Genomic DNA, 23,223 nt, shown 5'->3' with positions numbered 1-23,223 from the left:
TCGTTAACAGAGTTGTGCAAAATTATAACAAGAAACCAAGAAGGACGTTGATGTCGTGCTTCATAAAAGGCTTGAGTAGCCAACGTTAATTTGTGTGATGTTTTGAGAACGAGTTAAATCAAATAAAATGGTCATGAAACAGTTTTCAATTTTTACTGTGGTGCCATACAGCCCCCCTTCACCCTCACAGTCTCACCCCCTCATCGGCCCTGACCCCCCCACCCCATAAATTCGAACAGCCCCCCTAATTTCAATTCCTGGGGAAAACACTGATGGACATTGGACTATAACGTATGGAATATATTCAAGATGCAGTGCAGGGAGGTCTAGGTTGGATATTAGGAAACACTTTTTCACTAGGAGGGTGGTGAAGCACTGGAATGGGTTCCCTAGGGAGGTGGTGGAATCTCCTTCCTTAGGGGTTTTTAAGGCCCGGCTGACAAAGCCCTGGCTGGGATGATTTAGTTGGGGTTGGTCCTGCTTTAAGCAGGGGATTGGATTGGATACCTCCTGAGGTCTCTTCCAATCCTGATATTCTATGATTCTATCACTATTTCTAAAAGAACTTTTGGCAACTACAAACTCACCATCTCTGCTATGGATCTGGACCTCAATAAATTTAACTCTCTCTCTCTTTTCTTTTTTAATAAATTTTAGTTTAGTTAATAAGAATTGGCTATAAGCATGTATTTTGGGTAAGTTATCATTTGACCTGGCTGTGTGGCTGATCCATTGGGGTTGGAAGAACCTTTTCTTTTATATGATGAAATAAGATTTTCAGAATTTATCACCACCATATGTTTGATGTGTGTGTCTGGAAAGAGGCCTGAGGCTAGATACTTTAAGGGAATTGCGTTGCTTGGACTTCTGAGTAACCAGAGAGGTAACACAGAGGCTGTTTTGGGCTGGTTGGTAAATCTAAGTATTAGAATATCCATCAGCATTGAGGGTTTGTCTCCCCCATTCTGTTTGCAGTTCACCCTGAGTGACCTCAGCTGGCTCCCACAGGCACCGGTGTCACAGCAGGGCCCCCGTCTGACCTGCCCCAGCCTTGCCTCACTCGTGACCAGGCCCCAGCTACTTGCTTCTAGCCCGGAGCCCAGGAAACACCCACACACCATTAGAAAAATAACCAGCCTTTATTGAGAGTGTGGGGCAGTGACCCGCAGAGCCCACCGCAGGGCAGGGGCCAGGCCCTGCCAGCATATGCTCCAGCCAGCTGCCAGTGGAGTCTTTCCCTCTGTGCCCAGGCCAGCTAGCGCAGAGACAGTGGCAGACACACTCTGGCTTGACAGGAGAACATCAGAACAGCCCCACTTTGTCAGGCCAAAGATCCACCTAGCCCAGTATCCTGTCTACCGACAGCGCCCAGAGTCTCAGTCACGTGGAGCCCATGGGTGGAGAGAGCTCCCCAGCCTCACTCTTTGCACCCATCGGTACCTGTCTGCTCCCAGGAAGGGCGGACGCCTGTAGTGGGCAGTGCCCATCGGGTTCCTGCACTTGGCACTCTTTGATGGCGCGCTGCAGGCTGTCGCTGATCCACAGGGAGTGCTGCTTCAGCCTGCTTTTCTGCTCCCTGCCCACAGCAGTGCCAGCCAGTGCCAGGAGGAAGGTGGGCAGCTGGGAGGGCAGCGTGAAGATGGGCACGGAGCGGAAGAGCTCCGGAATGTCAGCCGGCTGGAGGAGATCCTCAAAGCAGGCTACCAGGTACCGGCCCCCAGCCTTGCCAGCCAGGAAATCCGGGAGGATGCAGTTGAGGGAGGCCGAGAAGGCACTGTACGGATCATCCTGGGGCAGCAGTTCCCCCGGCTTCCAGAGCAGCCACTCCGTGCACTTGGCCACGGCGCCCCTGGAGAACAGCAGGACCACTGTGCCACCCTCCTGTAGGACCCGCAGCCGCTGGGCGTGGAACCACTGCATGGGGCCGATGGCACAGAGCTCAGCCCGGCTCCACAGCTCCACTGACACCACCAGCTGCAGCCGTGTCAGGGCGCAGGCCAGGGTGCTCACCAGCTGCTCAAAGCCGGCGTGGTCGGGCGAGTAGAGGATCAGGGTGCGCCGGCCCCGCAGCAGGCCTGCTGGGACAGAGAGAGCCATTAGCACTCAGCTCCAGGCTGGGCAGAGCCATGGAGTGGCCAGGGCAGGCTAGACAGGCTGCGTGTGGCCCAGCAGCCCAGTCGCCACCCCCTGCCTGGCCCCGTGCTCTGCTCTCTCAGCTCTGCCTGGCAGGGACAGATCCCTGGGCATAGGGTCATGGGGCCCTGCCCCAACCCCAGGCCTAAGTGTGAGGGCATGTGTTCCCAGCTGCAGCATCCCAGCCTGGAGAGCTGCTCCTCCTCGCTGTTCTGGCCCTGGCCCTCAAGTGACCTGGGGCTCAGCACCCCACTCAGACCTGCCACAAGGCACCCTCTCCCCAAGCACTCACCCCCAGAGCTATAATCCTCCTTCAGCATCTTCAGCCACCCTGGAAGATGAAAGGGGAAGACATAGTGAGTTAGCAGGTCAGGCACTGGTCCCGCACCCACCCTAGCAGAGCCAGGCCCACTCAGAAATAGGTGGAGCAAATCCCAGCTCTGTCTAAGGCATGTGTTAGATTGGGGGACACACTCGCCTCACGGTCAGTGCTACCCCAGTGCCCCAGTGTGCTGCTCGGAGGCCTGTGCTCAAGGAGGGGGGCTCAGTAGGGGGCGCTCTCCCCCACCAGGCAGTGCTGGCCCCAGTGGGGCACTAGGGGGCCTGTGCTCTCGGACGGGGGCTCAGTAGGAGGCGCTTTCCCCCACCAGGCAGTGCTGGCCCCAGTGGGGCACTAGGGGGCCTGTGCTCTCGGAGGGAGGCTCAGTAGGGGGCGCTCTCCCCCACCAGGCAGTGCTGGCCCCAGTGGGGCACTAAGGGGCCTGTGCTCTCGGACGGGGGCTCAGTAGGGGGCGCTCTCCCCCACCAGGCAGTGCTGGCCCCAGTGGGGCACTAGGTGGCCTGTGCTCTCGGAGGGGGGCTCAGTAGGGGGCGCTCTCCCCCACCAGGCAGTGCTGGCCCCAGTGGGGCACTAGGTGGCCTATGCTCTCGGAGGGGGGCTCACTAGGGGGCGCTCTCCCCCACCAGGCAGTGCTGGCCCCAGTGGGGCACTAGGGGGCCTGTGCTCTCGGAGGGGGGCTCAGTAGGGGGCGCTCTGCCCTGCAGTCTGTGCTGGCCCCAGTGGGGCACTAGGGGGCCTGTGCTCTTGGACAGGGGCTCAGTAGGGGGCGCTCTCCCCCACCAGGCAGTGCTGGCCCCAGTGGGGCACTAGGGGGCCTGTGCTCTCGGAGGGGGGCTCAGTAGGGGGCACTCTGCCCTGCAGTCCGTGCTGGCCCCAGTGCCCCACACGACCCTAGGGCTCGGTGGAGAAGGGGACTTGGCAGTGCAGGGAGAGGAGAGGGCAGGGCACCCCATGGGAAGGGGGTGGGGAGCTCTCACCTTTCAGATTTTCCTTCTTGAGCAGGAGCAGAAGCAGGATGCAGAAGGTGCTGAGGAGAACTCCCATCCAAGCCAGCGCCCAGCGGGCCCGCAGATCTGCCAGGACACAGGGGTTAGGGTTGCCAGGTGTCCAGTTTTCGACAGGAATGTCCAGTCAAAAAGGGACTGTGGCGGCTCTGGTCGGCACCACGGACCGGGCCATTAAAAGTCTGGTCAGTGGGGCTGACAGGCTCCCTAACTGGCTCCACGTGGCTCCCCGAAACTGGTGACACATTCCCTCAGCTCCTAGGCAGAGGCATTGCCAGGGAGGCTCCGCGCACTGCCCCTGCCCTGAGCGCCAGCTCCGCAGCTCCCACTGGCCAGGAACCACAGCCAATGGGAGATGCAGGGGCGGTGCCTGTGGGCAGAGGCAGCATGCACCAAGCAGAGCCACCTGGCTGAGTTTCTGCCTAGGAGCCAAGGGAGATGTCACCACTTCCAGGGAGCCCCGAGGTAAGCACCACTCAGAGCCCACACCCTTCACCTCCTCCTGAACCACAACCCCCTGCCCCATCCGGATGAAAATAAGCAAGGGAGTGAGGGTGGGGGAGTACAAGAGATGGGGGAGGGGGTGGCGTAAGTGTGTTTGGTTTTGTGTGATGAGAAAGTTGGCAACCCTAACAGGGGCAGGTGGTGCTCAGGGCACGGGGGTGGGAGGGGTCAGGGCTAGGGCCCCTGGTGGCAGCGAATTATCCCAAGGCGGGCTCAAAAGACACACTCTGGGCAGGGCAGGGCTTCGGCCTGGCAGCTCAGCAGCTTTCCCTGCTCTCTCTAGAATCGCCGCGGCCCAGGGAGTGCCTGGCCATGGGTGGCACCTTGCCTAAGGCCCTCCTCTAAGCCCTGCCGCTACCAGGGAGCTGCACCCCATCCCTCCCTCCCAACAGAGCCACTAGGAGCCCCTTTCACGAGGCAGGTGGGAAGGCTGGTTTCTGCCATCTCCCTGTGGGCTGGGGGTCCAGCATCCCCCTTCCCCCGCACTGGGCCCATAGGTCCAGCACCAGTGGTTGAGCGCCAGCCAGCATTGTTCAGCTCCAGAGCCAGGCTGCTGCCTGCCCTCCCCAACCCCCCGTCCCCCAACATACTCACAGTTCTCCAGCGAGCAGGCCCAGCCAGTGCCCACCAGGCTGCCTTCAGCACGCCAGATCTGTGGAGACAGCTGCCCGTTACTGGCCCATCTACACCCAGGGGTGTGACAATACCACCCCCCCATGGCACTGACCTGCAGACACTGCCCCGACTGCACATCCCATCGCAGCTGCTGCTCCAGGGCCCCCACCCCAACTCCCTGCAAAGGAGGCAAAGGGTGAGAATGGTACAGGAGCTGCTGGGGCCGCAGCCTGCAGGCAGGGCCTGGGGAGTGGGTCCCTGCGGGCCCTGCCCGGGGCTCCTGCCCTCCAAGGAGCCACATAGGGCAAGGGGCCCCTCACCATACAGGTGGAGCTGGCTAGTGGAACGCAGGTGCCTCGCTCCACGGCACAGAGCAACATGTTCCCCTGTGGGTCCCTGGTCTCCATCAGCAAGAAGTCGGCCGGCTGGCCCCGCATAGCACCTAGGGCAGAGAAGAGGCTGAGGGGGCACCAGGATGAGGGGAACCCCAGCCCAGATGGCTCCCCTTAGAGAAGAGATGGTGTCAGCATCCCAGCGTGGCACTCACCTTCCTGCAGGCACTGCATGAGCTGGACCTGCCCAACACTCCACACCTGGAGAGGAAACAGAGCAACTAGTCTGGGTGAGGGAAAGGTGTGAACTGAGGGGGCAGGGCATAAACCCGGGACAGGGAAGCAGCTCTGAGGGCACCCAGGGAGTCCTGGCCTAGACCGGAGGGAGCGGGAACGCGGCACCCTGGCCCTATGGCGCTGCTGAGGGGGTCCCCGCCCAGAGGGAGTGGGAATGTGGTGCCCCGGCTCTATGGCTCTGCTGGGGGGTCCCGGCCCGGCCCAGAGGGAGCGGGAACGCGGCACTCCGGCCCTATGGTGCTGCTGGGGGGGTCCCTGCCCGGAGGGAGTGGGAATGTGGTGCCCCGGCTCTATGGCGCTGCTGGGGGGTCCCGGCCCGGCCCAGAGGGAGCGGGAACGCGGCACTCCGGCCCTATGGTGCTGCTGGGGGGGTCCCCGCCCGGAGGGAGTGGAAACGTGGCACCCTGGCCCTATGGCGCTGCTGGGGGGTCCTGGCCCGGCCAGGAGGGAGTGGGAACACGGCACTCCGGCCCTATGGTGCTGCTGGGGGGGTCCCCGCCCGGAGGGAGTGGAAACGCGGCACCCTGGCCCTATGGCACTGCTGGGGGGGCCTGGCCCGGAGGGAGCAGAAACGCGGCACCCTGGCCCTATGGCGCTGCTGGGGGGTCCCAGCCCAGCCCAGAGGGAGCGGGAATGCGGCACTCCAGCCCTATGGCTCTGCTGGGGGGTCCCGGCCCGGCCCAGAGGGAGTGGGAATGTGGCGCCCCGGCTCTATGGCGCTGCCAGCTGGTACCCCCTGCCCAGGGTCTCCTACCTGGACACACAGGTTCGGATGAGGCTGCAACGTCCCAAACTCGTGGAGACTCTGCAAGGAGGAGGGAGGGGACATGACATGCCAACCTCAGCCCCCGAGCACACACTGCTCCACCCCGCCTCTGCTCCTGCCCCCCGATGCCCATCCCCCACCCCTCCACCTCCCCTTCCCCATCCCTCCCCCAAACGACTGCCCCCTTCTCCACCAGCCCCAGCCAGCAGACCTACTCACAGGCACGGTGACGGCCTGGCGCAAGTGGGGCAGCTCATGGCAGGGCCCGGCCCTCTTCAGCCTCCAGCAGGGCACAAGCTCCGCTGGCACCACGCATGGCACCGACACGGAGCAGCTTAGCCTCTCCCCAGTGAGATGCAGCTTCAGCTGGGCCTGTGCCCATAGCCGGGTCCACGCCGCAGGGTCTGCAACAGCCATGGGGCAAAGGGCTCAGCCCATCCCAGGCACACCCCTCACCCACTCGCCTGCAGTTCCCCACTCCCTCTCGCTGCCAGCCGTGCCAGCCTGCTCTACGCAGGAGACAGCCTGGCACAGCTCACTACTCAGCCCACTATCTGACCCTGACTGCCCAGGGCCCCCCAACACCCACCCAGAGCCCTTCAACACCCACTCAGCCCACAGATATAACCCCTGCCGAGAGCCCCCCAATACCCACCCAGAGCCCCCCAACACCCGCCCAGAGCCCAACACCCACCCAGCTCACAGATATAACCCCTGCCCAGAGCCCCCCAACACCCACTCAGCCCACAGATATAACCCCTGCCCAGAGCCCCTCAACACCCGCCCAGAGCCCCCCAACACCCACCCAGCTCACAGACATGACCCCCCCCCACACACACACACACAGACAACCCAGATCCCCGCAACTTCCCATCCCGGCACATGGACAGGAACCCTGCCCCCCAGCTCACCCCTCCCTGCGACAGGTGTAGATGACTGTGGCCTAGTTACCCTGAGTGAAGGGGCAGCGGCTGATCCTGGGGGGGTCCGGGATATCTGGCCAGACCTGGGCAAGAAACAGTGTGTGTCAGCACAAAGTGATCTCACCCAACACCCTGGGAACAGCACCCCCTGCTGGGGCCCCCACTCCGCCCTGGGGAATCCCTGGGCTCTCAGTTACCCCTGCTGGGCCCCCCACTCCACCCTGGGAAACCCCTGGGCTCTCAGTGCCCCCTGCTGGGCCCCCCACTCTGCCCTGGGGAACCCCTGGGCTCTCAGTGCCCCCACCCTGGGGACAGCACCCCCCGATGGGCCCCCCACTCTGCCCTGGGGAACCCCTGGGCTCTCAGTGCCCCCACCCTGGGCACAGCACCCCCTGTTCCCCCCATAAGTGCCTGCCAAGTGCCAGGCCCATGGGGAGCAGCTCCCAGCCCAGGCCCTACCTGCAGACAGAGGCAGGGCAGCAGCTGGGCGGAGGGCAGGCTGAAGTTCTGAGTACCCCTCTGCAGACAGGAACAGAGGAGACATTGGTCACCTGCCACCCAGTCTGGCCAACCCCTCGCTGCCATGCAACTGCAGCGCCACAAAGTGCCCCCATGGCACAGAGCAGGAAACTGAAGGAAGGGCTCAGCACAGGCTGCTGGGGCAGAACCCAGGAGTCCTGGCTCCCAGTCCCTGGATCTAAGCTCTGGACCCCACTCCCCTCCCATGGAGAGCTACAGGGAATAAAGGCCAGAGTGCTGCTGGAGGCCCGCGGGGAGGTTGTGGGCTGGGCATTGGGGAGGTCCAGAGGAGTGGGGCGGGGCGTGAAGGGCACAGGAGACAGGTTACAAAGTGGATAGGGAAGAAGGACTCTGGGGCCGCCCCCTCACTCACCTCTGTCCTGAGTCCTTTGAGTTCAAGTGTCTGGTTCCAATAGAACCACACAATGAAGTTCTGCTCCACGGGCACGTCCTGCAACTGCACCACCACGTGCTCTGTCCCCACGGAGACCTGCAGCCTGGGCACTGCCATGGGACAACGAGTGAGACCCCCAGCCCAGCGAGTCCCTGCCCCAGGGACCCCCAGCCCAACAAGCCCTGCCCCAGGTACCTTCTCACTGCCCCAGAGACCCCCAGCCCAGCAAGCCCTGCCCCAGGTACCTTCTCACTGCCCCAGGGACCCCCAGCCCAGCGAGCCCTGCCCCAGGTACCTCCTCACTGCCCCAGGGACCCCTCACTGCCCCAGGGACTCCCAGCCCAGCGAGCCCTGCCCCAGGGACCTCCTCACTGCCCCAGGGACCCCCAGCCCAGCGAGCCCTGCCCCAGGTACCTCCTCACTGCCCCAGGGACTCCCAGCCCAGAGAGGCCCTGCCCCAGGAACCCCCAGCCCAGCGAGCCCTGCCCCAGGGACCTCCTCACTGCCCCAGGGACCCCCAGCCCAGCGAGCCCTGCCCCAGGGACCCCCAGCCCAGCAAGCCCTTCCCCAGGGACCTCCTCACTGCCCCAGGGACCCCCAGCTCAGCGAGCCCTGCCCCAGGGACCTCCTCACTGCCCCAGGGACCCCCAGCCCAGAGAGGCCCTGCCCCAGGGACCCCCAGCCCAGCGAGCTCTGCCCCAGGGACCCTCCTCCTCACTCACTGCCCAGCCCTGCCAGGGCCTCAGTGGGTGACCCCCGAGCTCTCTATGCCCAGCTTCCCCTGGGTGGAGGGGCTGGAACTGACCCAGCTGCCAGGCCCAGGGGGCCACGTGAGACGGCCCCACAGCAATGGGCTGTGGGGGGGCGGGTGTCTGGCTCCCACAGACGCTCAGGAAGGGGGGCCCATTAGGCAGTTGGTGACACCTGCATGAATCGGGCGTCACAAGCTCCTACCTTGGCACAGCCGGATGGCAGCCCGTGCTGCAGGCCAGGAACAGTCTGGGGGGAAGACAGTGCAGGGGTCAGCAGGGGCCACAGACAGCTCTGGGGACAGGGGGAGGTGGGAAAGGGCAGGGAGAGGGGCCAGCAGCAGGTTACCAATCCTGTAATCCCTCTGCTCCAGGCCTGGGGGCTGTGCGACACTGGCACTGTGGGCAGGCACTCACCGGGCACACGGTGCGTCTGGCTCAGCACCTCCCGGTACCGGGGACTCGTGTAGGACGTGACGTGCAGCTCCCCTCGCAGGGCTGCCTCAAAGCAGTGAAACCACATGGAGCCCTGGGGGAGCAGAGGTCATTCAGCTGAGGGGGTCCAGCCCAGCCCCCCACCCCAGGGTCCAGGGGTTACTCAGCGGAGGGAGCCCAGCCCAACCCCCCAGGGGGCCAGAGGTCTGTCAGTCAAGGGGGCCCAGCCCAGCCCAGCCCCTCCCCCCCCGGGGGGCCAGGGGTCACTCAGCTGAGGGGGCCCAGCCCAGCCCCACCCCCCCCAGGGGGCCAAGTGTCACTCAGCCAAGGGGGCCCAGCCCAGCCCCCCTCCATCTCTCCTGCGGCCTGGACGTGATGCCCATTCAGTCCCTACTGGGGAGCCGAGCACGTCCCCCAGGGTCTGGGTCAGTCCGTCTCCCCAAGGCCCCGCAGGACTGGGCCACATACCACGGTGTTGCTGGGCTGTGCTAGAGCACGGGGCAGCTGGACCTCGATGGCGACACAGCGGGAGGAGGGGTACGTCCGCACCGAGAGCAGCACCCAGCTCCGCAGCGGCCCTGGGAGAGCAGGGAGCAAAGGGAGACGTGAGTGGCAGGCAGGGGCCTTGTGGGCAGGGAGAGGGGCACGGGGTCGGTGCTGCCCGGAGGCCCTCACCACTGTCCTGATGCTGCAGGGCATCCATCCCAGGTCCATCTGGGGTCCCCTCACCTGCCACTTCCTCCCGGGGCCCTGAAACAGAAACAGCCACTCACCAGGCTGTGCCACACAGACAGTGGGGCAGCGTGTGCCCAGAGCGGGCCTCAGCCAGCCGCACTCACACCTCTGTCACCTGGTGCCCAGCCCCAACCCCTTGACCGACCAAGAGCAGACGTGCCTGGCTGGCTCAGCAAAGGCCCGGCTGAGGGCCCCAGGGCGCTGCACTAAGGCAAGGGAAATGATATTCCTGCCTCCACCCTGCCCCTGGGGGGACAGCCCCAAGCCACTGGCACTCTCATACCTGGGGAGCACAGGAATTGGGTAGAACTGGGCTCTGGGGCTGCCTTTCTGCCTGTGACGAAGTGGAGATTTTCCCTTGTTATGCTGTATGTGAGTCTTACTGTTTTGCATGCATGCTGTGAGAGCCTCAGTTTCCCTGTGTATTGCACCAATGTCTGGGTGGTGGGAATAAGTGTGTGTGACTTGTGGGGGCTGCTCCAGCTGCCTGCAGGGATGCTATGGCCACCCCTTCGTAACCTGAGACACAGGAGGGGGATGTGACCAGGTGATTCTTGGCCCGGGAAGCCAAGTGAGACAAAGGCCGGAGGAGGAGCAACAGGCTGGGCAGGGGCCAGGCAGCTGGAAGGAGTCAGTCTGGGCTGGCTTGGGGCGCAGGAGAAGGGGCAGAGCCCTGGATCTTGGCTCCCCTCCCCCCATGATGGATTTGGCTGAAAGTCCCTGATTTCTGTGCTAACGAGCTCTGCCCTTCGCCATGATCCTGTGACTGATAAACCTGCTGTTTCCCCGGCTGGCTGAGAGTCCCGTCTGCCTGCGGAGCGGGGGGGCAGGGCCCTCTGGCTGCCCCAGGACCCCACCCGGGCGACTCGCTGCGGGAAGCGCACGGAGGGGCAGGGGATGCTGGATGCTCTGAGCTCAGACCCAGGAAGGTGGAAGCTGTGGGAGCGTCTTGCCCTGGGGACCGTCTGCTCCAAGAGAGGAGGCTCCCCCAGAGTCCTGCCCGGCTTCGTAGGGAGCAGAGCCAGCATCGCACAGGCCCCCCGGGGCAGAGTCAGCATCGCCCACCAGCTTCGTAGGGAGCAGAGCCAGCATCGCCCAGGGACTCTGTGATACTGCTCCAACCCACTCTCACCCAGCACAGCTAGCTGCAGCTTGACCTGCACGCAGGGGGAGCAGTCAGACTCTGCTGCGCAGTGCAGCACAGACTCCATTGTCATTTGGGTTGGCACCAGGACTGGACCAGAGGCCAGCCCCACAGCCCCAGGGCTGCACAGCACATCGTCCTCTGCAGAGGAGAGAAAAAAACATTTATTCTGACACATCCCACCCCACAACATGAGCACACCTGGCACCGGGCAGACCCTCAGCGGGCATGGAGTGGGGTAGCTGGACAATGGGCACTTTGCCCCCCTCCAGCAGGTGTGGGAGCTGTGACAAGGTGGGGATTGTCTGTAACACTTATGAACTGTGTGACTGTGCCTGGCCCCTTGGCATCACTGCCCTGCAGGTGCAGAAAAATTAAAATGCTGCTCCTCGGGCACTGCAGGAGATGGGAGGGTAGCTGGCTGGGGCATGGGAATGGGGCATCACGGACTAGCTGGCACCGACCCATAACCACAGAGGACTGGAAAAGACCACGGGAGCCCCACAGCCTGAATGAGAGAGAGCTGCCAGTGGGATGCTCAGGAGGCTGGACACACGAACTCAGGGGTTGGCAGCAGGCCAATGGGAAGAACGGGGCTCCCAGAGTCATGGGTCTTTTACCTGGGACCAGACATAGAATATCAGAGTCGGAAGGGACCTCAGGAGGTCATCTAGTCCCACCCCCTGCTCAAAGCAGGACCAACCCCAACTAAATCATCCCAGCCAGGGCTTTGTCAGCCTGACCTTAAAAACCTCTAAGGAAGGAGATTCCACCACCTCCCTAGGGAACCCATTCCAGTGCTTCACCACTGACCTAGTGAAATAGTGTTTCCTAATATCCAACTTAACCTCCCCCACTGCAACTTGAGACCATTACTCCTTGTTCTGTCATTGGGGACCACTGAGAACAGCTGAGCTCCATCCTCTTTGGAACCTCCTTTCAGGTAGTTGAAAGCAGCTATCAAATTCTGGGATTCTGACCAACAGGGAGGAATTGGTAGCAAACCTGTAGGTCAGGGCCCATAGGGAAATCAGAGGAATAAAGGAGTTCGGGAGAGGCACAAACACACCATGACAAGCGGTCCTGATGGAAAGGGAAGGGTAGGGAGACTATTCGGAGGCCAGTATGACCTGACAATCAACAAGGAATCCTACAGAAGCAGAAACACGAACCACTTGCTCAGGAGAAGTAAAAAGAAAAACACAAGTGCGCAGGGACAAAATCAGAACGGCCAAGGCACAAAATGAGTTACACTAGCAAGGGGCATAACAGGCAAGAAGAAAAGATACTATAAATACATTGGGGAAAGAGCAAGACAAGGAAAAGTGCAGGTGTTCTGCTTAGGAAGGGAGGAGAGCTAATAACTGACGACATCAAGAAAGTTGAGGTATTTCATGCTTATTTTGCTTCAATTATCATTAAAAAGGCTAATGGTGACCAGATACTCAACACAACCGGAGGAAGGAATGCAAGTCAAAATAAGGAAAGAACAGGTGAAGGAACATTTAGAGAAGTTAGATGTATTCACCTCAGCAGGGCTGGATGAAATTCACCCTGGGATACTTAAGGAACTAGCTGAAGCAGTGATCTCTGAGTACTCCTGGAGGATGGGTCATGACCCAGAACATGGGAGAAGGGCAAACATAGCACCTATCTTTAAAAAGGGGAACAAAGTGGACCCAGGGAATTACAGACCAGTCAGCTGAACTTCGATACCTGGAAAGATACTGGAACAAATGATTGAATGATCAACTTGTAAGAAGCTAGAGCCGGCCTGCACAACACGTAAAGCGGTGAGGGCCACATTACTCCAAAGAAAACAGCTGAGGGCCGAAACCCCCGAGCCCCCAGAAACACCACGCCCCAGCACCGCCCAGCCCTGCAGAAACAAACCCTCCTTCCCCAGCGCCACCCCACCAAAACAGCTGTGGGCCAAAAAGGAAGGTTGGGGGTGGGGAGGTGATACTTGATTTTAAATCAACCAGGGGCTCCCAGCTGAAGAGGTGGCTGGGAGCCCTCAGGGTCAAATTAAAGGGCCCGGGGCTCTGGCTGGGGGAAACCGGAGTTTTGAGGGACTGGGGCAGGGATTTAAAGGGCCCAGAGCTCCTGCCACTGAGGGGAGCCCGAGCCCTTTAAATTCCAGCCCCAGCCCATCCGCTGGAGCCGCGGCCGGGATTCAAAGGGCTCTGGGCTGCTTGCAGCCGCGGGGAGCCCTGAGCCCTTTAAATCTCAGCTGCCGCCAGGATTCAAAGGGCTCTGGGCTGCCTGTGGCAGCGGGGAGCCCTGAGCCCTTTAAACCTCAGCCGCGGCTGGGAATCTCTGCGGGCAGCCCAGAGCCCTTTGAAACCCGGCCGCGGCTGGGATTAAAAGGGCTCTGGGCTCCCCGCCGCTGCGGGCAGCCCATAGCCCTATGAATCCCGGCCGCGGCTGAGATTTAAAGGGCTCTGGGCTCCCCTGCTTCCACTGCCCCAGCCCTGTAAATAGCTGCGGGAGCCCTGGGGAAGTGGTGGGGCTCCAGGGGCTATTTAAAGGACCAGGGCGGCAGAGGTAGCTGTAACCCCAGCCCCCGCTACCCCAGTGCTCTGGGGGCTATTTAAAGAGCCTGGGGCTCCCCTGCTTCTACCACCCCAGCCCTTTAAATAGCCATGGGAACCCTGGGGCTCCAGGCCTGAGGCGGTAGAAGCGATGGGAGCCCTGGACTTTTTAAATAGCCTCCAGAGCCCCACAGCCCTACCCCAGGGCTCCAGCACTGGGGCTCTGGTGGCAATTTAAAGGGCCTGGGGCTCCAGCCACTGCTGGGAGACCCAGGCCTTTTAAATTGCCCCCTGGGGAAGCTGGGCCACCCCGGTACAGCGCACTGGCTTTTGCTGGTACACCGTACTGGGGCTTGGGCGTGGGGCCCTCTTAGGGGTGGGGCTGATTCAGGGGAATTGATTGAATTGGCCTAAAACCGGTCCTGGCAGCTGGGATTTAAAGGGCTCTGGGCTCCCCGCCGCTGCAGGCAGCCCAGAGCCTTTTGAATCCCGGACACGGCTGGGATTTAAAGGGCTCTGGGCTCCTCGTGGCTGCTGGCAGCCCAGAGCCCTATGAATCCCGGCCGCAGCTGAGATTTAAAGAGCTCTGAGCTCCCCACCGTGGCCGGCAGCCCAGAGCCTTTTGAATCCCGGCCGTGGCTGGGATTTAAAGGGCTCTGGGCTCCCAGCTGCTGCGTGCAGCCCAGAGCCCTTTGATTCCCAGCCGCGGGCCACACAGTGAGCATCCGCGGGCCGCATGTTGTGCAGGCCTGAGCTAGAGGATAATAGGGTTATAAGGAACAGCCAGCATGGATCTATCAAGGACAACTCATGCCAACCCAACCTAATTTCCTTCTCAGACAGGGCTACTGGTCTAGTGGATGTGGGGGGGAAGCTGTAGATATGGTGTACCTAGATTTTAGTCAGGCTTTTGACACAGTCCCACTTGGCAGCCTCATGAGCAAACTAAGGGAATGTGGGCCACAGCAGAGGTTTTCAAACTTTTTTCATTTATAGACCTCTAAAAAATGTCAAATGGAGGTGCGGACCCCTTTGGAAATCTTAGACAGTCTGCAGACCCCCAGGGGTCCACAGACCACAGGTTGAAAACCACTGGACTAGATGAAAATATAAGGTGAGTGCAAAACTGGTTGAAAGCCTGTACTCAAAGACTAGTTATCAATAATGGTTTGCTGTCAATCTGGAAGGCTGTATCTAGTAAGAATATAACAATAGCCATACTGGGTCAGATGGTGACCAAAGGTCCATCTAGCCCAGTATCCTGTCTTGTGATAGTGGCCCATGCCAGGTGCCCCAGAGGGAATGAACAGAACAGGGAATCACCAAGTGAATCACCAGGTCTGGGGGCTGCACTGTAGGGCAGATGTGGACAAACTGGAGACAATCCTGGGAGAGCAGCACAAATGATGAAAGGTTTAGAAAACCTGCCCTGGGAGGAAAGGTTTAAAACCAGGGCCTGTTTAGTCTGGAGAGACGAGGACTGAGGGGGACCTGAGAACAGTCTTCATGTCTGTTAAGGGCTGTTCTGAATAGGACGGGGATCGAATGTTCTCCATGTCCACGGAAGGCAGGACAAGAAGTGATGGGCTGAATCTGCAGCCAGGGAGATCTCGGGTAGATATTCGGAAACCCTTTCTCCCTCTCAGGGGAGCTAAGCTCTGCAATAGGCTTCCAGGGGAGGCTGTGGGATCCCTGTCACTGGAGGGTTTTGAGCACAGGTTGGACAACCCTCTGCCCGGGATGGTCCAGGGTTACGTGGCCCTGCCCCAGCACGGGGGCTGGACTTCACTAGTTGCCCTTCCAAGGTCTTTTCCAGGCCAACATTTCTCTGATTTCTATTAACTCTGTGACAGGGCACGGCTGGGCACCGGGGACCCATTGAGTGGGGGCTGGGCACTGGGGATCCTCAGACCCATTAAGCGGGAGGTTTCCACTGTGCTTGAAGGACAGGCTGTGGGAGCCTAGTGAGCCTGGGGACCCAGACACCAGGGTCACGTGCCCCACCTGTGGACAGAGCATGGCCAGACCCCTGCTGTGGGGGGAGGGGGGATTCCACCTGCCCACCCACCCACGTTTCCCCAGAAACAGCGCTGTAGCCGCCTGTCGGACAAAGCAATATGGTACTTACCCAGCAGCCGGCAGGACAGGCCCTGCAGGAGAAGGAGGAAAGATCAGGGAGAAGCCAAGTCCTCCCCATTCACATGCTGACCCCGCTGCATGGAGCCCCCCTCAGCCAGCGCCCTGCCCCCACAGCGCCCCCTGCTGGGAGCCCCCCCACAGCACCCCTGCTGGGAGCTTCCCCCCCATCCAACACCCTGCCCTCCCTCCACAGCACCCGCTGTTGGGAGCTCCCATAGTCAGTGCCTCGCCCCGCCCCCACAGCGCCCCCTGCTGAGAACCCCCATAGTCAGCGCCCTGCCCCACCCCCACAGCACCCCCTGCTGGGAGCCCCCCCCACAGCCAGCGCCCTGCCCCGCCCCCACAGCGCCCCCTGCTGGGAGCCCCCCTCACAGCACCCCCTGCTGGGAGTCCCCATAGCCAGCGCCCTGCCCCACCCCCACAGCACCCCCTGCTGGGAGCCCCCCCCAGAGCACCCGCTGCTGGGAGCCCCCCGCAGTCAGAGCCCTGCCTTGCCCCCACAGCGCCCCCTGCTGGGAGCCCCCATAGTCAGCGCCCTGCCCTGCCCCCACAGTGCCCCGTGCTAGGAGAGGCCAGGGCTGCATTAGTCAGCCTCCCCCAGGCCTCCCTCATTCCAGCAGTGGCTCCAGGGGTACAGCCTCCTGGGCACTCTCTGCCCGGCTCTGGGGGGCCAGAGCAGGGGTCAGCGTTGCCCACGCTGTGTAATGCAACAGAGCAGGGCACCAAGCCCAGTGGCCCGGCCTGGCCTGTAAGCAGGGTGCTGCAGCCCGGAGCCCGGCCCCTCGGCCCACTGCGCCTGCTGGCCCCGTCTCATGGCCACAGGCACCAGGCCAGGGTTTATGGCTTCAACACACAGAGCTGCCAGGCCCGACTGGTTTGTTAGCTGAGCAAACAGCAGCGCTGAGGCCCACGCCCAGCTCTCCCTGTCTGACGCACTGCACGGCGTCGGGGACCCACCCTCCCTGCCGGTCCCCAGGGCCGGGGCAGGGCGCCCCTCCAGCCACGATGGGGGGCCAGGCCCTCGTCACACTCATCAGCTGCTCAGAGAGGCCGAAGGGGCTCCCCCAGGGCCCACTGAGGCCTGCAGAGCCCCCCGTCCGGTTCTGCCCAAGCCAGGCCCCTACACCTCCCTGCCTCCTCCCCCCCCATTGCCCCGTCCCCCCCAGCTCTCGTGCCCCAGCCCAGGGCTGAGCGATCCTGCCACTCTCACCACAGCGGCAGGACAAGTGGCGTGGCGTTCCCAAGGCGTTTCTCTTGGCAGGTGGTTTGGGGGTAGATTGGCTCTGGGTACCCCCAGGACAGGCCAGCTCCAGGGCACAGCTTGTCCCATCCCAGTCCCCAAACCCTTGACACCAGCTGGTGGGACACAGACCCACTCAACCCAATTGCTCCTGGGGTATCTGTCCCAGGCAGGGCACCCCCCTGGGAACTGCCCTTCCCTGCCGCCCTGCTGCCAGGAGAGGGACCCTCTGCGGCGGCCTCCCAGCCAGGGGCTGGACTGGGGCATGGTCGGAGCAGGGGGAGGCCAAGGCCGTGCCAGGCAGGTGGGCCGGTTACCAGCGTAAACAGAGACCAACACCTGCAGGCCCCTGGGCCGGGGTGCACCCAGGGCTTGAGGCTGGGTGTTGTCGGGGGGAGCACCACTATCTTTACTCAACAGCCCCCAACCCGCCTGCGCCCCATCAATGGCCCCCCACGGCAGAGCCGCCTGCTGAGCAGCAGTGGGGAGCCCCAGTCCCAGCTCATACACACCTGGGAGCAGCTGACAGAGTCCGGGAGGGCATGGAGCCCCGTTCTGGGCAGGAGCAGCAGGAAGAGCCCTAACCCCGCAGCCTGCATCTCCTGGGCCTGCGGGGTCAGAGCCAGCGCCAGGGGCTGTTCCTGCCAGCCATGAGCGGCTCCAGCGGGGAGCCCCTTCCCTTGCAGAAGCCAGCACCCAGCTCAGGCCTCCCTTCAGGCCAGGCTGCAGCGACAGCAACTAGGTCCTGGGTCCTCCAGGGAGTAGCCAGCCCCCAAAACAAGAGCACCTGACTCAGGGCTTCCCACTCAGCCCCCAGCCCCAACCAGGCACCGTGCAGAGGGGGTTGGCATAGTCAGCACAGCCCTGGGATCCCAGCTGGTTGAACTCAGCTCAGTGCTCTGGTCTGTGCTGCACTGCACTGCACACTGCACTGCACACTGCCCCAGTCCCAGCCCTGCCCTTTCCCCTCCCCTTCCCGAGCCTCAGGCTGCCAGGCAAAGGGCAGGGGGGTTCAAACCCAGCTTCCTGCTGCTGCTCCCACACACCTGGGTCCTAGTGCAACCGCCAGGAGCAGGGCGGGCCAGCCAGGTGCACACAGGCTGGATTGAGTTCATGGGTAACCAAGGGTTGTGGAGGAGGAACAACGTCTCTTACCTGCTCTGCCTCTGTTGTGAGGGACAGAAGCGTCAGAGCGTTTCTCAGGGCTGGGAGAGGGGCTGTGGGGTCCCAGGTACACGTGGGGAAAGGGATTGTTTGTCTTGAGCAGTTAACAGGGATTTCCAGGGTCCATTCCAGGGAAGCAGACAGTTAACTTCATCCATCCTGCCCCCAGTCACAGGAGGAGGAAGGGGGGAAGCAGCTGGGGGCGGTTGTTAGTGGGTTACAGACTGTCGTAATAAGCAGAGTCATTTGGTTTTGGGATAATTGCAACCTCCCTGTCCCGCTGAGCTCTCGCCTCCTGCAGCCAATCGGGGACGTGGGGGAGGGTTACTGGAGGGGGCATGGCCTTACTGCTTTTCAATGATCAGAAGTTTCAGACCCGGACACTAAACAAGAGTCCTAAGCTGATACTCCCCTGTGGTCTTTTTACGTCCTAGCCACGCTCCAGCCATTTTCAGAGGTACCCTAAAGCCCTGCAATGCTACCAAAGCTGCGTTAGGGAGGGGGCAGGGAGAGGCCAGGACCTGAGTCCCACTGTCTGTACTTCCAGTGGCTCCCCTGTGAGCCTGTCTCCCTGCACAGCAGTGCCGCACAAACCCTTTGGGCACAGACCCCCTAGAACAATGGCATCGGGTCAAGTCATCTCACACTCAGGCTGCTGAACTTGTGACTGGTTTCCCTCCACCTCTGAATCTGGTGTAGGAGAAAGTGGTGCTCGCCAGTGTCCCACTTCAGAGGTTCCCGAGCCTGCTGTAGCCTGTGGAACCGCAGTGATTAGCTACAGCATCCGTATCCGTGCAGCTGAGGAAGCTCCTTCGCTCCCTCCCATCTGTGGGTAGCAGAGGCCTGCTCCAGGCGACACAGAGCAACATGCTCCACCGTGCATTGCCCTAGACGTGCAAGTGTCTACACTGGAACTGGTCGTCCCCCTGCCCCCAATGGAAGGGTCCTGTTATGCCTCCCAGGGCTGGCTCCAGGCCCCAGCTCAGCAAGCAGGTGCTTGGGGCAGCCAAGGGGAAGGGGCAGCATGTCAGGCTCTTTGGCAGCAATTCGGCGGCGGGTCCCTCAGTCCCTCTCAGAGGGAAGGACCTGCCACAGAATTGCCACCGAAGAAGAAAGCGACGCGGTGGAGCTGCCGTGAAGTGCCGCCGATCACGATCGCGGCTTTTTTTTTTTGTTTGCCACTCAGGGCAGCAAAAACCCTGGAGCTGGCCCTGCGCCGCCAGAGTAACACCAGCTCCCGAGTGCCGCTTAGCCGCACTCGATGTACCGAGGCTGACGTAGCGCAAGTGCAAGCACTGCGTTACCTATGTCAACGCTGACAGGCCTCCAGCAGCTGTCCCACACTGGCCCATGCTGACTGCTCTGGTCACGACTGGGATTGCCGCTGCCCAGGGAGCCCCCCCCAGCCCTTGAAGCCCCTTTTCTTGGTTGCCGCTTGGCAAGCGCACCTCTATCTGCTCTCCAGTGATGTGCACAACTTCCCAGAAGACTGTCTCAGCTCCGCACTCCAGCCACACTCTCCTGGCTCCAACCAGGAACTGTTCCCAACCAGCCATAGAAGCGCTGACATCTGTGAGCAGGTTGCATGGGGGATGCAGGAGAAGGGGCATGCCAGGGCCACCTGCAGTGCAGCATGACAGCCAAGGAGCTGTGGCAAGCAGAGCAGAAGGCCGACAAGCGATTGGGTGCCAAGTCGCAGACCTGTTGCTTTTAGCATGCCATCCCCAGCATAGCCCCCTCTGCCACCCCAGAGACCGCTGGCAGCCGAAGTCCCAGAGCCCTGCCATGAACAGCAAGGAGGAGGAGGTGGATGAGGAAGAGGAGGAGGAACATGTGTTGTGATGTATATGTTGTAATACGCTATAGGCCATATGGGCCTAGTATAAATAGGGAGACCAGACAGCAACTGCAAAAAAATGGGACAGGGGGTGGGGGGTAATATGTGCCTATATAAGGAAAAGTCCCCAAAAATGGGACTGTCCCTTTAAAAATGGGACATCTGGCCACCCTCAGTATAAATGCTGTATGCTTGACATGAGTATGTGAGTTGAGCGGTGGCAACTGAAGCAGGGATTTAAGGTTATGAGCGGTCAAGAATTGTCTGTGCAAAACAAACTTTGTCACGTCCATAAGAGGAAATGGAATGTCTTGGATTATGGCGGCCTGCCCAGAACTGCTCTCCTGCAGTTATGGATGAAAGGCTTAGTAAACAGACAAACAGCTAATGACATGATGGACTGGTCTATTAAAAAGGTTGCTTGCTATAACTGAAGTCGGAGTCAGACACTGACCCACAACCCTGAAAAAGAGGTGTGTACTGTATGGCTCCCCACGCTTTGTGATCAGACTGAATTTCGAGTGGCCACGGGGATTTCCTTTGGATCGTCAGACTTTGGTGTAGTATGAAAGGAGTGTGAATGTGGAGTGAGTGGAGTTTATACTGGAATCAATAAATAAAATATTTAGAGTATTATATACCAACACTGTGGCCAGTATCTGCCTGCTCCCCCTCCTGTAGGGAGGCCTCTATCAGAGCCTAACATTTGGTGGAGAATGCGAGCATCAATCATTTGGTGGAGAATTGCGAGTGGGGGAGAGATATAAGGAGTGCCGGATTGTGAGATGGGGTCTCACAGTGTTGGGGGAGTCTGAAGGGTGACTCCTTAGTTGTGGGATTTGTGAGATTAAAAGTACGCATGGGGAGCTACCGCATGGAGTTTAGGGAATGTACTATATTAAGTATGAATGAGTACGTGCGGGGAGATACTGCGTGGGGTTACTGAGATAATGTTTAAAAAGTGTAAAGGGGTAGAGGAGGCACCCCAATGGATTAAAGCTAAAGTCCTTCTACGTTAGAGAAGGAGATTATTGCATTTGGGACCTGCCCTTGGATGGAGGGTGCAGTGAAACTTGATGTGATAATTGATACATTAGAAAACATGTTTGAGACTTGCGTACAGCTGTACAAGCCTAATGCCAGCAAGAAGCAGCAGCTGTGACATGGTTGTTGTGGTGGGCTACGAGAAAGGTAATTGAATACAAGGAGGAGGCATGTGCAGGGCTACAGACCTGCAAGGAAGTTTTAAAATCTGCCAGGAAAGCTTAGAGGAGCAAGCAGGCAAGCACAAGCCATGCAGACTCCGTTGGAACAGCTGGGAAAACAAAATGGCGAACTGGAAAGGAGAAGGATGGAACAGGACACAGGCAGGGCTCAGCTGGGAACGGAATATTGGGAAACAGACTCTGCCAGCGTGTAGAGCTGTGCATTGGTTCGCTTGGAATTAACCCCAATAAACATTGCACTGCTGCACTTCAGACGCCTGGTCTTCTGCTGTCTGTGTGACAAGAACCAGGGGACAGGGTGAAGGAAAGGAGGCAATTAGGCAAAAGCAAAGTGAATAGACAACGTAAGAGACAGGAGCTGCCACTTGCTTGGAGTGAAGAAAAGGGAAAAAAGGTTTTGAAATGAAAAAGGGAGAGTGAATAGGTTAACTCCTGAAGTTGTTCAGAAACAATTAACTGCAACAGAGAATGGCACTTCTGCAATTGAACTGACGTGCAAACAAAAGCAAAAAATTAAAACAAAGCACAGAGTAGGCAGCAGTATTGCACCCTAAAGAACTGAATGCAGAAGTGAGTGATTTAAAATAAGTGAAGAGTTACAAGTAGCTTTTGCAAAAATTAATACTATAGACTTTGTAGGGAAGTAAACACTTAGGAGTTGTGAAAATGTTAAAACGTAACAGATGTGGTGCTATGAAAAGGGAATTCTTGTTTTAATAATAAAACGCAGCTGTGTAAATATAAATACATGTGCAATGTGGGTCAGTCACATTGAGTGGAACCGGCGTAGTTAAACAAGTTATACAAGGGAGTCAGGTAGAGAGGCTACTGCTGCCACGATGTGTTATCCCCACAATTCTTTACAGCTATTCTGAGGGGAAGTGGGCCTTTTCCCCACTGAAATACAGTAGTTTGTAATCAAAATCACTAGATATGTGTGTGTATATATATATATATATGGGTGTGTATGTGTGTGTGTATGTGTGTATATATATATATATATATATATATATATATATATATAAAATGACTGCCTTCGATTATACAGGATGGAAATGTAATCTGGGGACACTATTATAAACAAATCATTAGAGCAGTGCAAGGGATATTAGGCAACAAATAATGTGTGTATAAATATTTGCATGTAATTATGTAAGGTTTTAATGAACTAAACCAACACTCATGGTTTGTAAAATCCTGTTTGTAGGTTTAAGATAAATTGGGGTTGTTTTGTTTTGTTTTTAAATTAAAAAAATAATGCCACTAAAACTCCATCTGAATCTCACATCCAAAGTTTCAACACTGACACAGCCTTTTGCCAGACATGGCCAACTAGTGTGACGTGCCTTTGGTATTTAGCATTTGGGTACTTCCATGTGTTTATAAAGTTTCATATCTTTTTAAATGAGGAGCAAAGAATGTGGCCATGGCAGGAGCAGCCACAACTGGGAAAACGGAGAAAGATTCTAAATCCTTTTTTTGGACTTTGGTACTAAATAGCAGCTAAGTACTGCAGGAGGGGCCCACAGTTAACAGGCAGTGCAGTCTGAAGCAAGAGCAGGGGTGAAATGTACAAAAGAAGCAATGTCAGACACAGGGAGCCTTGAAGGGGCTCTAAGTAATCAGACTGTCACAGTCTTAAACCTTGAAGTAAATGCTAGTGAGTAACCTTGTAATAATGTATAATGTGTGTAATTTTTGGAGGGTGGGGTGTGGGGTTTAAGCATGCTAAAAATGGTAATTGAAAATAAATCTTATGTTCAAAGATCTCAGAGTACTACTCTCAGTTCTTACCTGTGAATACACGTAAAGCTTGGCGCAGCAGAGAAACCATTACAAACCTGGTCTGCTGCACAAGAAGGGAAACTAAGGTACACCACCTCCTGTATTTCATAAATTAACAGTGGGATAATTCACCCTTTTCCTTAAGGGTAGAAGCCATTGAAATCTGGCCTGCCTATAGAACAAAGCACAGGAAAGTATGGAAGTAATTCCTCTGTTTTTCTTGCAATTAGCAAAAAGATTTGTAAAAGAGAGAGAGAGATTTTTAAGCAATAATCTGTCCCCACGAGGAGTGCATCTAGGAAAAAAATCTTTTGTTTTTCAGACATTGTACAGGCAAGCTGGTGCCAGCAGAACAACCTACAAGACCAGGGGTCTACTGTTGCAACAAAAATTATGTTGTGTGTTTTA

At 58.9% G+C, this 23,223-nt stretch overlaps 1 protein-coding gene and 1 long non-coding RNA gene across 5 annotated transcripts; one reads left to right on the top strand and one right to left on the bottom strand.

Annotated features, from left to right (window-relative positions):
- Window positions 1–1,120: 1,120 nt before the first annotated feature.
- Window positions 1,121–17,710, bottom strand: IL17RC (interleukin 17 receptor C). 4 transcript variants are annotated; one of them, XM_050957349.1, is made up of 19 exons: window positions 17,316–17,710; window positions 15,553–15,574; window positions 10,879–11,031; window positions 9,687–9,761; window positions 9,480–9,589; window positions 8,994–9,105; window positions 8,782–8,826; window positions 7,807–7,937; window positions 7,374–7,433; window positions 6,943–6,997; window positions 6,211–6,395; window positions 5,980–6,030; window positions 5,144–5,189; window positions 4,917–5,038; window positions 4,709–4,774; window positions 4,576–4,633; window positions 3,451–3,546; window positions 2,426–2,464; window positions 1,121–2,078 (listed from the first exon to the last, which is right to left on the bottom strand). In XM_050957349.1, the coding sequence occupies exons 1-19, from the start codon at window positions 17,400–17,402 to the stop codon at window positions 1,381–1,383; spliced, it is 2,211 nt and encodes a 736-aa protein (XP_050813306.1). In that variant the 5' UTR covers window positions 17,403–17,710; the 3' UTR covers window positions 1,121–1,380. The 4 variants fall into 4 exon arrangements, with proteins under 4 accessions (XP_050813306.1, XP_050813307.1, XP_050813304.1 ...); XM_050957350.1 differs by having other exon boundaries at window positions 1,121–2,075; XM_050957347.1 differs by having other exon boundaries at window positions 4,576–4,774.
- Window positions 17,711–20,094: 2,384 nt separating this feature from the next.
- Window positions 20,095–23,223, top strand: LOC127053246 (uncharacterized). The gene is made up of 2 exons (XR_007774977.1): window positions 20,095–20,277; window positions 23,138–23,223. It is a non-coding gene; the product is annotated as an uncharacterized LOC127053246 (long non-coding RNA).

Source organism: Gopherus flavomarginatus, chromosome 6, assembly GCF_025201925.1.
Source record: "Gopherus flavomarginatus isolate rGopFla2 chromosome 6, rGopFla2.mat.asm, whole genome shotgun sequence".
Classification (NCBI taxonomy): Eukaryota; Metazoa; Chordata; order Testudines; family Testudinidae; genus Gopherus; species Gopherus flavomarginatus.
Note: the sequence above shows the minus strand (reverse complement) of the source record. Positions and strands in the feature narration are given on the sequence as shown.